Source organism: Artemia franciscana, chromosome 12 (genome assembly GCF_032884065.1).
Source record: "Artemia franciscana chromosome 12, ASM3288406v1, whole genome shotgun sequence".
Classification (NCBI taxonomy): Eukaryota; Metazoa; Arthropoda; class Branchiopoda; order Anostraca; family Artemiidae; genus Artemia; species Artemia franciscana.
Window position 1 is genome coordinate 40,937,290 of NC_088874.1, and position 12,489 is coordinate 40,949,778.

The 12,489-nt window shown below is 33.1% G+C and overlaps 1 protein-coding gene across 12 annotated transcripts in view; it reads left to right on the forward strand.

Annotated features, from left to right (window-relative positions):
* The window catches only part of LOC136034132 (RIMS-binding protein 2-like), a 317,880-nt gene that overhangs the window by 92,034 nt on the left and 213,357 nt on the right, over nt 1–12,489 (forward strand). For all 12 annotated transcript variants that reach the window (XM_065715293.1, XM_065715294.1, XM_065715292.1 and 9 more), the window contains 2 exons: nt 905–994; nt 7,317–7,430. In XM_065715293.1, coding sequence (XP_065571365.1) covers nt 905–994; nt 7,317–7,430 — 204 coding nt within the window. The remainder of the gene's footprint in view (nt 1–904; nt 995–7,316; nt 7,431–12,489) is intronic.

Sequence of the window (12,489 nt, forward strand, 5' to 3'; positions counted from 1 at the left end):
TTGAGGAGGGGGCAACCCTTCATATACGGAATAAATCTGCCAAAATTAATATGCAAATGTTGTTTCTATTTTTCATGTACGGTGAGCTGAATTCGAGCATCCATTAATTGGAAAACCTTAAGAAATTAAATTAAAAATAAGTTTTTTGACCTAAAGTTAGGAGCAACATTAAAACTTAAAACGAACAGAAATTATTCCGTATATGAAAGGGACTGTCAACTCCACAACGCTTCGCTCTTTACGCTGCTTTGAAAAGTAGAGTTGTGATAAAGAGTCAAACTTTAGCGTGAAGAGAGTGTGGCGTTGAGGAGGGGACAGCCCCCTTCACATACGGATTAATTTCTGTTCGTTTTAAGTTTTAATGTCGCTCCTTACTTACAAATAAAACAAATGTTTTTTTATTTAATAATATAAAGGTTCCGTTTGGCGAACACAATTTCAGTTTACTACAAGGCCGTCTATATTTACCTCAAAAAAGTCCTACTAGAGTTTATTTAAACCACTTTGCCGAGCTAAATAAAATTTGTTGTTTTTTTCCTATTATTATGATGATAATTTTATTTAACAACAAAAATGTACAATATGATTCACCTAAAACCAAACAGTTGACGTTAGATCAGGCAAAAACATAAACATATAACATCAATTAATAATCACTATCATAAGAAAGAAAAAGAAAAAAAATATAACAAACGGTATAAATAAATGCTAAGGAAGCAGCAACTACATACCATGTCTATACTGTGAGGTCACACTCACCAGCCAACAAATAATTAAAGCTTAATTTATATCTAATCAAGCTTCCTACAAAATAAACTTTTTATGCTGCTAATGTTTCGTTTATAGTGTTTACTTTTGGTATTTGTGCTTTTACTATTACTTCATTAGTGTAATATTTTTTTAGGAAAGCCAGTTGACACGAGTCCTAAGTAAGAATAACGAACTTGCCACGAAGAATAATGATTTAGCGACAAAAGTGGAAGGACTAAGAAAGGTATTCTTATTATTATTATTATTATTATTATTTTGTGTTTGAATTGTAATTAACCGGAGTGGCGTTCTTGCTCACTTATGGCTATGAATACGCAGTTTTGGTTTTTCAAGCGACAGTCTGGATCAGACTTGCTTGGCGTTACAAGTATATGTACAAGTTCTCTGAGAAGCAAACGATTTTGGGACAAGCCTATAGCTGTAATTTGTGCTGAAAAATAGAAATGCGTATATCATTGGATTAATCAGTTTATAATTTTCTTAGGCTACAACTGTGATGGTACACAAACTTTCTTTTTGGGAATGATCTAAACTTACTAGGATAATAAGTAAGTATTTTTGCACATTTTCGTAATCATTTCGAGACATTTTTTTATTTAAAGAAATGCCAGAAAAAAAAAGTAATTTAGTAGTAGATGGATGGAGCTGAATTTCAGATTTTGAATCATAGAAAATTTGTGTTTTATGTTGAAACGTCAAAACAATAAGCCACGGAAAATTAACACAGCAAAAAATTGCAGTGGACATAAACCCTAATGGACGGTTCTCATAATATCCATAAATGTAATATAGCTTTCAAAATTAAACAAAATTAATAAACCATTTTCCTCAAATGACTGTTGACTTTATTGCAATCAGAAAAAATGAGCTTTTCTTAACTTCTTGAGTTCTTATGAAAGTAAGCATAATTTGGCGAATAGTTGAAGACTTAAAAAAAAAAATTCTAAAAAGACCTATGTTCTATAGACCTAAGTTCTTTGTCATGATTGACCAGTGTGGTCTCAGATTAGAACATAGGTCTTCAATAGACAAGGCCATGAGGCTACGTCAAAGGCCTGAAATTTTTTATTCCGCCTTGGTTCAACATTTTTACGATAGTCCGCGCCATTTCATCTCATTTGACAGCAACTATGTTATTGCCCCCCGTTAAAGGTCTCATGCAAGTTTTCAGGGAAGCAGTTGAGATTAAAAAAAAAGCACATACACCAAAAGGTAGCTCTCAATAGAGATTAAATAAAAAAAACTAGTTTTTTAACTGAAAGTAAGGAGCGACATTAAAACTTAAAACGAACAGAAATTACTCCGTATATGAAATGGGTTGTCCCCTCCGCAGTCCCACGCTCTTTACGCTAAAGTTTGACTCTTTGCCACAATTCTACTTTTTAAAACAACTAAAACTTTAGCGTAAAGAGCGTGGGACTGCGGAGGGGACAACCCATTTCATATACGGAGTAATTTCTGTTCGTTTTAAGTTTTAATGTCGCTCCTTACTTTCAGTTAAAAAACTAGTTTTTTTTATTTAATTTCTGAACGTTTTTGAATTAATGCATGTTTGATTTTGGCTCTCCGCACATAAATTATTGAAATGAAATTAGTATATTAATTTTTTTTTGGCTAAATGGCTTTCTCTTAGTTTTGATCAGACGATTTTGAGAAATAAGGGGTGGGGAAGGAGGCATAGCTGCCCTCCAATTTTTTGGTTACTTAAAAAGGCTACTATAACTTTTAATATTCAATGAACGTTTTTATTAGTAAAAAATATACGTAACTTAAGAATTAACTTACGTAACAAACTTTTATATTCTTATATTTTTATTATGTGTACGAGGGGGTTTGTACCCTCGTTAATACCTCGCTCTTTACACTAAATCGTAAGTTTTGTTCCAATTCTTTAAGAATGACCCCTGAATCAAATAGGCCGTTGAATAAATAGTTGAAATCACTAAAAATATTTTAGCATAAAGAGCGAGGTATTTATCTCCTCCTAAATACCTCGCTCTTTATGCAAAAGTATTTTTAGAGCCCTTCATATGCGTAATAATCTCTGTTTGTTTTAAATTTCAATGCTATTCCTTACTTTCATTTGAAAAAACGTTTTCATGTTTATTTTTTCATTGTTTTTTTTTATAGTAATGCTAGAAAATCCTGCGCCCTTTTCATTGAATTTTTTTCAACCATGGCATATTTCTCCAAGGAAAGATCCTCCCACATAGCCCCCTCCCTCAACCCTACCCCCAAAACCAAAAAAATCCCCCTGAAAACGTCTGTACACTTCCCAATAACCATTATTATATGTAAACACTGGTTGAAGTTTGTAACTTGCAACCCCTCCCCCAGGGACTGTGGGGGAGTAAGTCATCCCCAAAAACATAGTTATTAAGATTTTCGACTATGCCAAACAAAATGGCTATCTCAAAATTTTGATCCGTTGACTTTGGGAAAAAAATGAGCGTGGGAGGGGGCCTCGATGCCCTCCAATTTTTTTGGTCACTTAAAAAGGGCACTAGAACTTTTCATTTCCGTTAGAATGAGCCTTCTTGCGACATTCTAGGACCACTTGGTCGATACGATGACCCCTGGGAAAAAAAAAAAAAAAAACAAAAAAAACAAACAAATAAACACGCACCCGTGATTTGTCTTCTGGCAAAAAATGCAAAATTCCACATTTTTGTAGATAGGAGCTTGAAACTTCTACAGTAGGGTTCTCTGATACGCTGAATCTGATGGTGTCATTTTCGTTAAGATCCTATGACTTTTAGGGGGTGTTTCCCCCTATTTTCCTAAATAAGGCAAATTTTCTCAGGCTCGTAACTTTTGATGGCTAAGACTAAACTTGATGAAACTTATATATTTAAAATCAGCATTAAAATGCGATTCTTTTGATGTAGCTATTTATATCAAAATTCAATTTTTTAGAGTTTTGGTTACTATTGAGCCGGATCGCTCCTTACTACAGTTCGTTACCACGAACTGTTTGACACGGGAGAAACTTCCGTTTATGACAAAATAATTAATTCTGGTCGTTTTCACATAAATCCACAAATTTTTGTTACACAGTCAAATAAAATATCTGATAACAATCTACCTGAAAAGCGACTAGCCTTTGAGAGTGCTGTAAGCAAGATGAAATTGTGAAATCTCGTTTAGACTTGTGTTTTTTATTCAGTTATCCTTTCACCGTTACTGAAAAAGGGTCATCATATTTTAGTTTTGTGTTTTGTTTTAAGATTAATTTTTTTTATCAGCTTTTTCTGCACTGAGGACGGTCAAGCGGAGGTCTTGACCGAAATATTTGCATAATTTTCAATTTTTTCACTGGCTGTTTATTCTCCTCGTTTTTCTTTTCTTCGCTATTTTGTGTTTTGTCATGATTAGCCAGTGTGGTCTCAGAGATTATTTATGAAGAGTTACAAGGAAAAAAAAGTAGAAACATTTTTCTTTATACTGGATCCTTATTTAGGGGTACTTTGAAAGAGTCCTAGATGTTGTGCTTCCCTATCAAATGTGCCCCCTCCCATGGTTTTATGACCATTGACTTCGTACAATTATCCCTGGGAAAAAAAGCAACAATAGGAGACTCATGCAAAATAGTGATTTTCCTTGTTGTTTGAAATGTAGAACAGTAATTCTTTTACCCAAGATTAAACAAAAAAAAAAAAAGTTTTTTTTAACGGGAAGTAAGGAGCAACAATGAAACTTAAAACGAACAGAAATTACTTCGTATATGAAAGGGCTGCTTCCTCATCAATACCCCGCTCTTTACTTTTAAGTTTGACTCTTTCTATTAATTCTACTATTTACTAACTTGTCAAATTTTCTTTGTTCTTTGTTCATTACTATTGTTATTCTCTTCTATTCATGCTGCCTACACCCCCACCCAAGCTAAACCACTGCTGTCCTCCCCCTCCCCTATAGTCCTAGGATTTAAAGCCCTAAGACTAGATATAGCCTTAGCCTCTACGCAAAAGTTTTCTCATTTGTTAATTTTAAAACTGGCTTTATTTTACATCTTGAACTGTGGTTTTATCTAGGAGAAAGGACCCAGTTAAGGCTGAAACCCTGGATTATTGGGCTGAAAACAAAATACATTTCAAACGTTTTCTCTTTTTGGTTTTGTTAAATAAAGAAATTATTAAAACTTTAAGGAATAAATATATGTATATTAAACTGAAAATCCATGGTCTTTTTTTCAGCAAATTATGTTATGGTTTTGAGGAGGCATGGGGGTTGTCAGCCCTACTAAAATTAATTCCTGCTCATTTTGAGTCTGACTTGGTTACTCATTGTAATTTCTGTTTGTTTTGGGTTTCATTTATTTATTAATATTGTTAATATAATAATATTGTTAATAATAATAATAATAATATAATATTGTTAATATTGTTAATTTTTTAGTAAATGTTAGGCCCATGGGCACCTCTGACCTTGTTCTTATTATAAAATAAATTCTGGTCTTGTTATAAATTAAAAATAACGGCTCATTTTAAAAATCAAACTGGAAGATCAGTAGTAAAACTTTATTCAAGTCCAGTTAACTTTGATAATAATGGAGCTTAAGTAACTTCTTAGAAAGACGGAAAAGATTGCAGATAAGACAATACTTATTTCCAAAATACAATGATAAGCCTTAAGGGGACCGAATTCACATCATAAATCACTCAAAAACAATATATCTAACAAAAGAAACTAAATGGAAACTAAATGGAAACTAAATTGAAAACTAAATATGTTTATGAACATCAAGGTGTCGAACACATAACATGATCAACATCTATTAAGTAGGGTTGAGTAAAATAAACAAAGGTAGAGTGCCCAAAAATTAATAGAGTAAGCCTTGCACAATGAGGGACAATAAATATCAAAGAAAAATAAGAAAGAGGGGGTGTTCACTTAATTAGCGTTCGATAAAAGTAGACTAGGGGAGAAAAGTTGTTCTGAATCTTTCTGCAGAACATTTTTGTTAGGGTAAAAATGAGGATTTTATTAAAGCAGAATAAGAGTGTTATGGGAGGAGGGGAGTGGAGGGAGGAGAAAATTCAAAATACATCGTGGTTATAGAGAGCACTATTAAAAATTTAAGCAATTTTTTCTGGTTTCCTTCATTTGGCCAGGTAATCCCTTTAAGGAAGAAAGAGATAAGGGACTTTAACTGCATTAGAGATAATTCTTAGTCATCTGTTTAAGGGATATCAAAGACTATGATTATTGCTGCAAACTCGTCGCAATGTCAAACTGCTTGCAGATGACATACCAGTAAACACCCTTCCTCCGTCCTCTTAAGTTCAAAGTTTCTGCTTTGGACACCTCTCGATAAATCCCAAAACAAATGAAACTCCTTTTTGTAATCTTATCCCAATTTAATCTGGAGTAAAGAAAAAAAAATTCAGGAATTATTTTATTCAAAATAGTTCAAAGATCATATAACAAGGCTTTTGGAGCTAATACAAACCCCCAGAGTCTAAGGGCGAGGGTTGTAAATTTTGCCGCGGGGCATTTAAGGTTTTTATGGAAGGGATGGATGGCTGTTATATTGACGACATGACTGCCTGTCCATGGATTATTCTCTATGGTTGATTGTGTATGGCTATGCTGTTTGACCTATGTGATTGTATGGATGAGTAGGGTTAAGACCTCATTCAAGTGCTGGTCTATATTAATCACTAGTTTAGGAAAACAGTCTTCCTTTTCTCCTTCTGTCTCTCTTTTTTTTTTTGTGTTTGTGCTGTTGCATTGGTGATTTCTCTTTTCATGATATATATATATATATATATATATATATATATATATATATATATATATATATATATATATATATATATATATATATATATATATACTGATCCATCTAATGGCTTAGTCTTTATTAAAAAGAAAGGAGGCAATCATCCTAATTGTTGGCATGTAATGACCTAATTATGTATTATGGTTAGTTAAATCAGGAGGTCCTTGTAGATCTAATTAAACAAGGTAAAGGCAAGCATTATAGCCACGACTTAATTTGCATGGTTGGTGAAGTTAACCCAGTGCCATGTGTACCAATGCCCAATGACCCCCCACTTGGATAGAGCAGGGCCAGAACCATTCTATTTGGGTTTGGCCTGATTATTTCGGCCAAAATGTGGCCAACTTCGCCCAAAATAGGAAAATGAAGACATGACTTAAAATCTAAGCCTATTAGTGTGTTCATGGGGTCGAATCAGCAAAGTCTCCGCATAGGTTAAAATCACTTTTAGAAGTACAAATCAGCTTAAAAAGCTTTCATTTGACTTTGAGAAGATATTTGCTCCTTGTCACAACTGTGACAATTTGCTCCTTTTGTCCCCACCTAATATACATGTCTATCGCCTTTGTAGTTTTTAAATAGGTTCTTCCAGTTAAAAGAATCTATATGTATAGGATGGACCTTGTGTCTAGAAAATTCTGGTCAAAATTGAAATCCTTTAAAATCCAGGAAAAATTTAGGCTCTAGTTATTCACCGTCTCTGGTATGCATATATACTTTCTTTGAAAAAATAAACATTGGATTTAAGTTTATGTCTTTTAAGGTGGATACAGAGTTGACGTCCTTACGCCGGCTGTTGAGCGCAAGCAACAATGGAAATTTTTCTGATGTCGGATCGCTTGTGGGCAAAGTGGACAAACTGGAATCAGTTTTGGCGGTAAGAGTGAACATTTTCTTAGCATCAAGCAAGGGCGCCGGCAGAAAATTTTCTAGGGCGGGGGGCCAACGCCAAAATATCAGTGGCAGTTGGGTGACAGGGAATATAATTCAGGAAATTTTTTGATAAGAATAAGTTTATTTTTAAATACTTTAAGGAAAAAACTCTCAAATAAAAAGAGCAGTTAAATTGCATATGGTGAAACAAAATGCAGTAAATTTTTAACGACAAGGATTCCTGTTAAAGGGATCAATCTATTTCATCTATAATATATCTAATTATTATGCATTCAATCTTAAAAGAAAATCAAACTCAAATCAAAATCACAAAAAGATTTATTATTTCTGTAGATTATAACAAATTTAGACTTGTCTTTACGCAATTTTCTACGCATTAGAACGGTTTACAGAAGGAGTAGAAATCCTCAGAAATCATCCAGTCTGCATAGATACCACGTTTTGATTTTAAAACGGCTATGTAAAATATACCTCTTTCAAAACAGGACAATTCCCCCCCCGAACTTAAATCCGTTGTATATTCAGAAACTTCAAAAATAAAATAGTGAAAGAAAAACCAAATTTAAGCTTACTACCATTGTCAAACTAACCCTCTTTGTTTTTAATGTCCTATTCAACTAAATAAAATGAACAGGTTAAAAAAAATTCCGTCATAAGAGAATCTTATCAAATAGTTTGTGATCAGAAAAACTGGAAGTAAAAAGTGACTTGGACAAATATTCACCATAACTAAAAATGGAATTCTCCTGACAATGGCTACACTGACAGTATTGGCTTTTTATTTCGATTCTAATTACATAAAATTCTTTCAGTTTTATTATTACCCACCCAAAACCAAAAATATGAGAAAATTTGCCAGATTTTCAAAAAAAGGGAAACACCCCCCCCCAAAAAGCAAGTGATCTTATTGAAAATACCTTTATTAGATTCATCATATCAGTGAACCCTGCCATAGAGGTTTCAAGCTCCAATCTTCAAAGTGTGGAATTTTGCTTTTTTTTCAGAACAAGCATCGTCGATTGCATGTTTATTTGTTTTTTTTTTTCTCAGGGGTGATTGTATCAAACCGAAAGTCCTAGATAATTGGGAGGGAGCTCATTCAAATGCAAATTTAAAGTTCTTTTTTAAGTGACCATACAGATTAGGTCAGAGGAAGGTATTGTTTTCTGCCATTTTAGGGCACCAAACTACGACTTTATCCAAAGGAGGACGAATTTGCAATCAATTTAAAATTCTGAGAAGCTAATTGATTTAAAAATATCAACAACTATATTTTTGGCTTCTCAGTTGCTAAAGAAGTAATGCCACACGGTGGCAGTACTGGATTCAACCAAGTTCATCTGCTTTATTCGTAATGAAATTAGGCTACGTTTGGTGATTGTAATTACTTATCAGCTATAATGAGATGGGATGAGTAATTGTTTAGGTTAAGAGGAAGGCAGATTCCTTAAAAGAACATTTTAATGGACAAACTGCTTACTCTTCATGAGGTTTCCGTTAAGTGTTGAAAGAGGTAGGTCGGGAGTAGGAATGAATTAAATTGTTTCTCTATAAAGCTGAAATGTTACATTCCCATATCTACCAGCAGAAAGATGGAAAAGGCAAGGCAGGTCAGCATAAGCTACGCCAGGAAACTTCTTGGGGATGGCGAATACATTTAGGAACTTAGTTTTCAGCAATTTTGAATGGTGCTACTTTCCTTTTCTATTTATATGAAGTACTTAATGTATTTAAAGAAATACATGTAATTTATTTATCGATAAGAAAATCCTATTGTAGAGGTTGTGATGGCTTCATTTATGTAGAAGATCAAAAGTCTCTCAGAATATCCATCCATAAACACAATAATACTCCTTTGCATCCAACCGAAATTCTTTAATAGTAATATTAGCAAATACTTTTTACCAAAGTTACTATTCACCGCAAATTTTTTAAGTATATTCAAATATTATCCAAATTGATAATACAATTTTAAACGTAGGACGCTTCTAATCAACGAACAATTATTGATTTACGAACAACGTATTGATTTACGAACAATTAACGAACAACGAACAATTATCTATATACACAATAATACTCCTCTGCATTCAACGAAAATTCTTTAGTAGTAATATTAGCAAATACTTTTTACCAAAGTTACTATTCACAACCAATTTTTTAAGTATATTCAAATGTTATCCAAATTGATATTACAAATTTAAACGTAGGACGTTTCTAATCAACGAACAATTATTGATTTACGAACAACGTATTGATTTACGAACTATTAACGAACAACGAACAATTATCCATACACACAATAATACTCCTTTGCATCCAATCGAAATTCTTTAGTAGTAATATTAGGAAATACTTTTTATCGAAGTTGCTATTCACCGCAAATTTTTAAGTATATTCAAATGTTATCCAAATTGATATTACAAATTTAAACGTAGGACGTTTCTAATCAACGAACAATTATTGATTTACGCATTTTAAAAAGCAATTAATCAGGGATTTAAGGGACCAGTACATCGAAGTATATCTTGGTTAGGCCTGGGTATGATTTGGAAAACAATCAGAAATTAAATAAAAAAGAGCTTTTCAAATGCAAGTAAGGAACAGATTTGAAACATATTTGAACAGGTTGAACAGGTTTTTGTTTTTATATGAGGGTGGCTGTCTCCTCCTTAGCTCCTAACTCTTTACTGTGAAGTTTGGCTTTTTCAATTTAAAAAAATTGCAATAGGAAAAATAAGATTTTTCAAAGCACTAAAAAACTTTTGTTTAATGAGCAAGGTTTTTAGAAGGGAGCTCCCCTTATATGCAGAGTAATTTACAGTTGTTTTAAGTTCTAAACTTGTTCATTACTTTATTTGAAAAACCTTTCCTACTTGTTTAATTAAAAATCATGGAACTGTAAAGTTTTATGAATACGATACTTTTGGTGGCGCAAAAAAGCTATCAATATTTCAATTATCTATCTTTTGATTTTGATGGGTAATCAAACAGTTCGTGGTAACGAACTGTAAGTAAGGAGCGATCTGGATCAATAGCAACCGAAACTCTAAAAAACGGAATTTTAGCACTAATAGATATATCAAAATAATTGGCTTATTATGCTGATTCCAAATATGTAAGTTTAATTAAGTATAGTCTTATTTATCAAAAGCTACGAGCCTGAGAAAATTTGACTAATTCTCGAAAAAAGGGTAAAGATCCCCTCGAAGTCATAGTATTTTAATGAAGATTACACCATTGGATTCAGCGTATCAAACAATCTTACTGTAGAGCATTCAAGCTCCTATCTACAAAATGTGGAATTTAGTATTTTTTGCCAGAAAAAAGATCATGGATGCGTGTTTATTTGTTTCTTTGTCGTTTTTTTTTTTGTTTTGTTTCTTTTTTTCGGGGGTGATCGCAACGACCCAGTGGGCCTAAAACGTCAAGAGAGGGCTCATTCTAACGGAAAGAAAAGTACTAGTGCCCTTTTCAAGTGACCAGAAAACTGGAGGGCAACTAGGCCCCCTCCCACGCCACATTTTTCATATCGCCACATTTCTTAATCGTGCGATAAAAATTTTGAGATAGCTTTTTTCTTCAGTATTTTTGAAGAGCCCAATAACTATGTCTTTATAGATAAAATGACCCCCTACATCCCCTAGGGAAAGGTTTTTAAGTTATAAGATTTAGCTATTATTTCTCGGGTGGGAAGGGGAAGACAACTTTTCCGCTCGGAAGATTTTGCATGTGCAGAATTTCCCACGGAGAGGGGAATTTCTAGGGGGTGAACTTTCCAAGGGACGTCTTAGATTCGGTGAATTTGCCAGAATTCCCATACGAAATTTCTTTATGTGTCTTGCTTTCTCTTTGCCGATTCAATTTTAGGCGTGGAGATGTTGAGGATAAATATCCGGGGTAAATTTTCACCTGGATTGAATTGCCCAGAGTATATTTTTTTGGGAAAGGGGATTTTTCCGTGGGGGTGGAGCCAGGTATCCTGGCTTTATTTAAAAAACGATCAGAAATTAAATATAAAAAAAAACGATTTTTCAACTGAAAGTAAGGAACAACATTAAAACTTATAACGAACAAAATTATTAAGTTTATGAGTTGGGTTGTCCCCTCCTCAACACCTCGCTCTTTATGCTAAAGTTTAAATTTTGTCCTAATGCTTTGCAAAAAACTCCTGAAATACAAGGGTCGTTTAATTAGAACAATAATTAACTTTTTTTAAAGTGCCATAAAACTTTAGCGTGAAGAGCGAGGTGTGTAGGAGGGGGGCAACCTCTTTCATATCCATAATAATTTCTGTTCGTTTTAAGTTTTAATGTTGGTCCTACTTTCAGTTGGAAAAAACTTGTTTGAGACAAACATTTTCCTAATGACAATGGAAAAAGTATGTCAATTAAAGTAAAAGTATATGAAAATGAAAAAAAGTAATTAATTACAAAAACACACAAAACAATAGCCTACTTACATGAACTAAGATATAAACTCCAGCATTCAGTTCTATTGAGCAATGTCGAAGCGTTGGACCGATGTTTTTAAACAATATCGACAGCTTTGAATTTGGTTATCAAACACCGAAATATTTAATGCCTTTAGAATCAATTGCTTATAAAAAGTAATGCATTTCCAAAGTAGTTTGTTAAAAATAAAACATTAAAACTAAAATAAAGAAAACCAAATAAAATTTTTCGATTCAATATTTTGAATCTAATTTTGAATACCAAAAACCAATATATTCGATGCCTTTACACTTCATAACTGTAAAAAATTAAATCTTTTTGAAAGTGACAGCTTGATAAATACTCCTGGAAAAAAAAAACGGTACTAAAAAACGTATCCGTTCAGAGGAAAAATACAAAAATTCTTAGCGTTCCGTGCAAGAGAAATATAGTGGCTTCATTTATCAGCTCATGGGTACTCTTGCAATGCAAGCAAAAGTTGACGGCTTATTTTTACTCAAATTACCCCTTATTAAGTTGTTTTCCTTGTGTTTTCTATAGTTATACGAACTTTTTTGTGTACTAATAACGACACTAATTAATAATAAA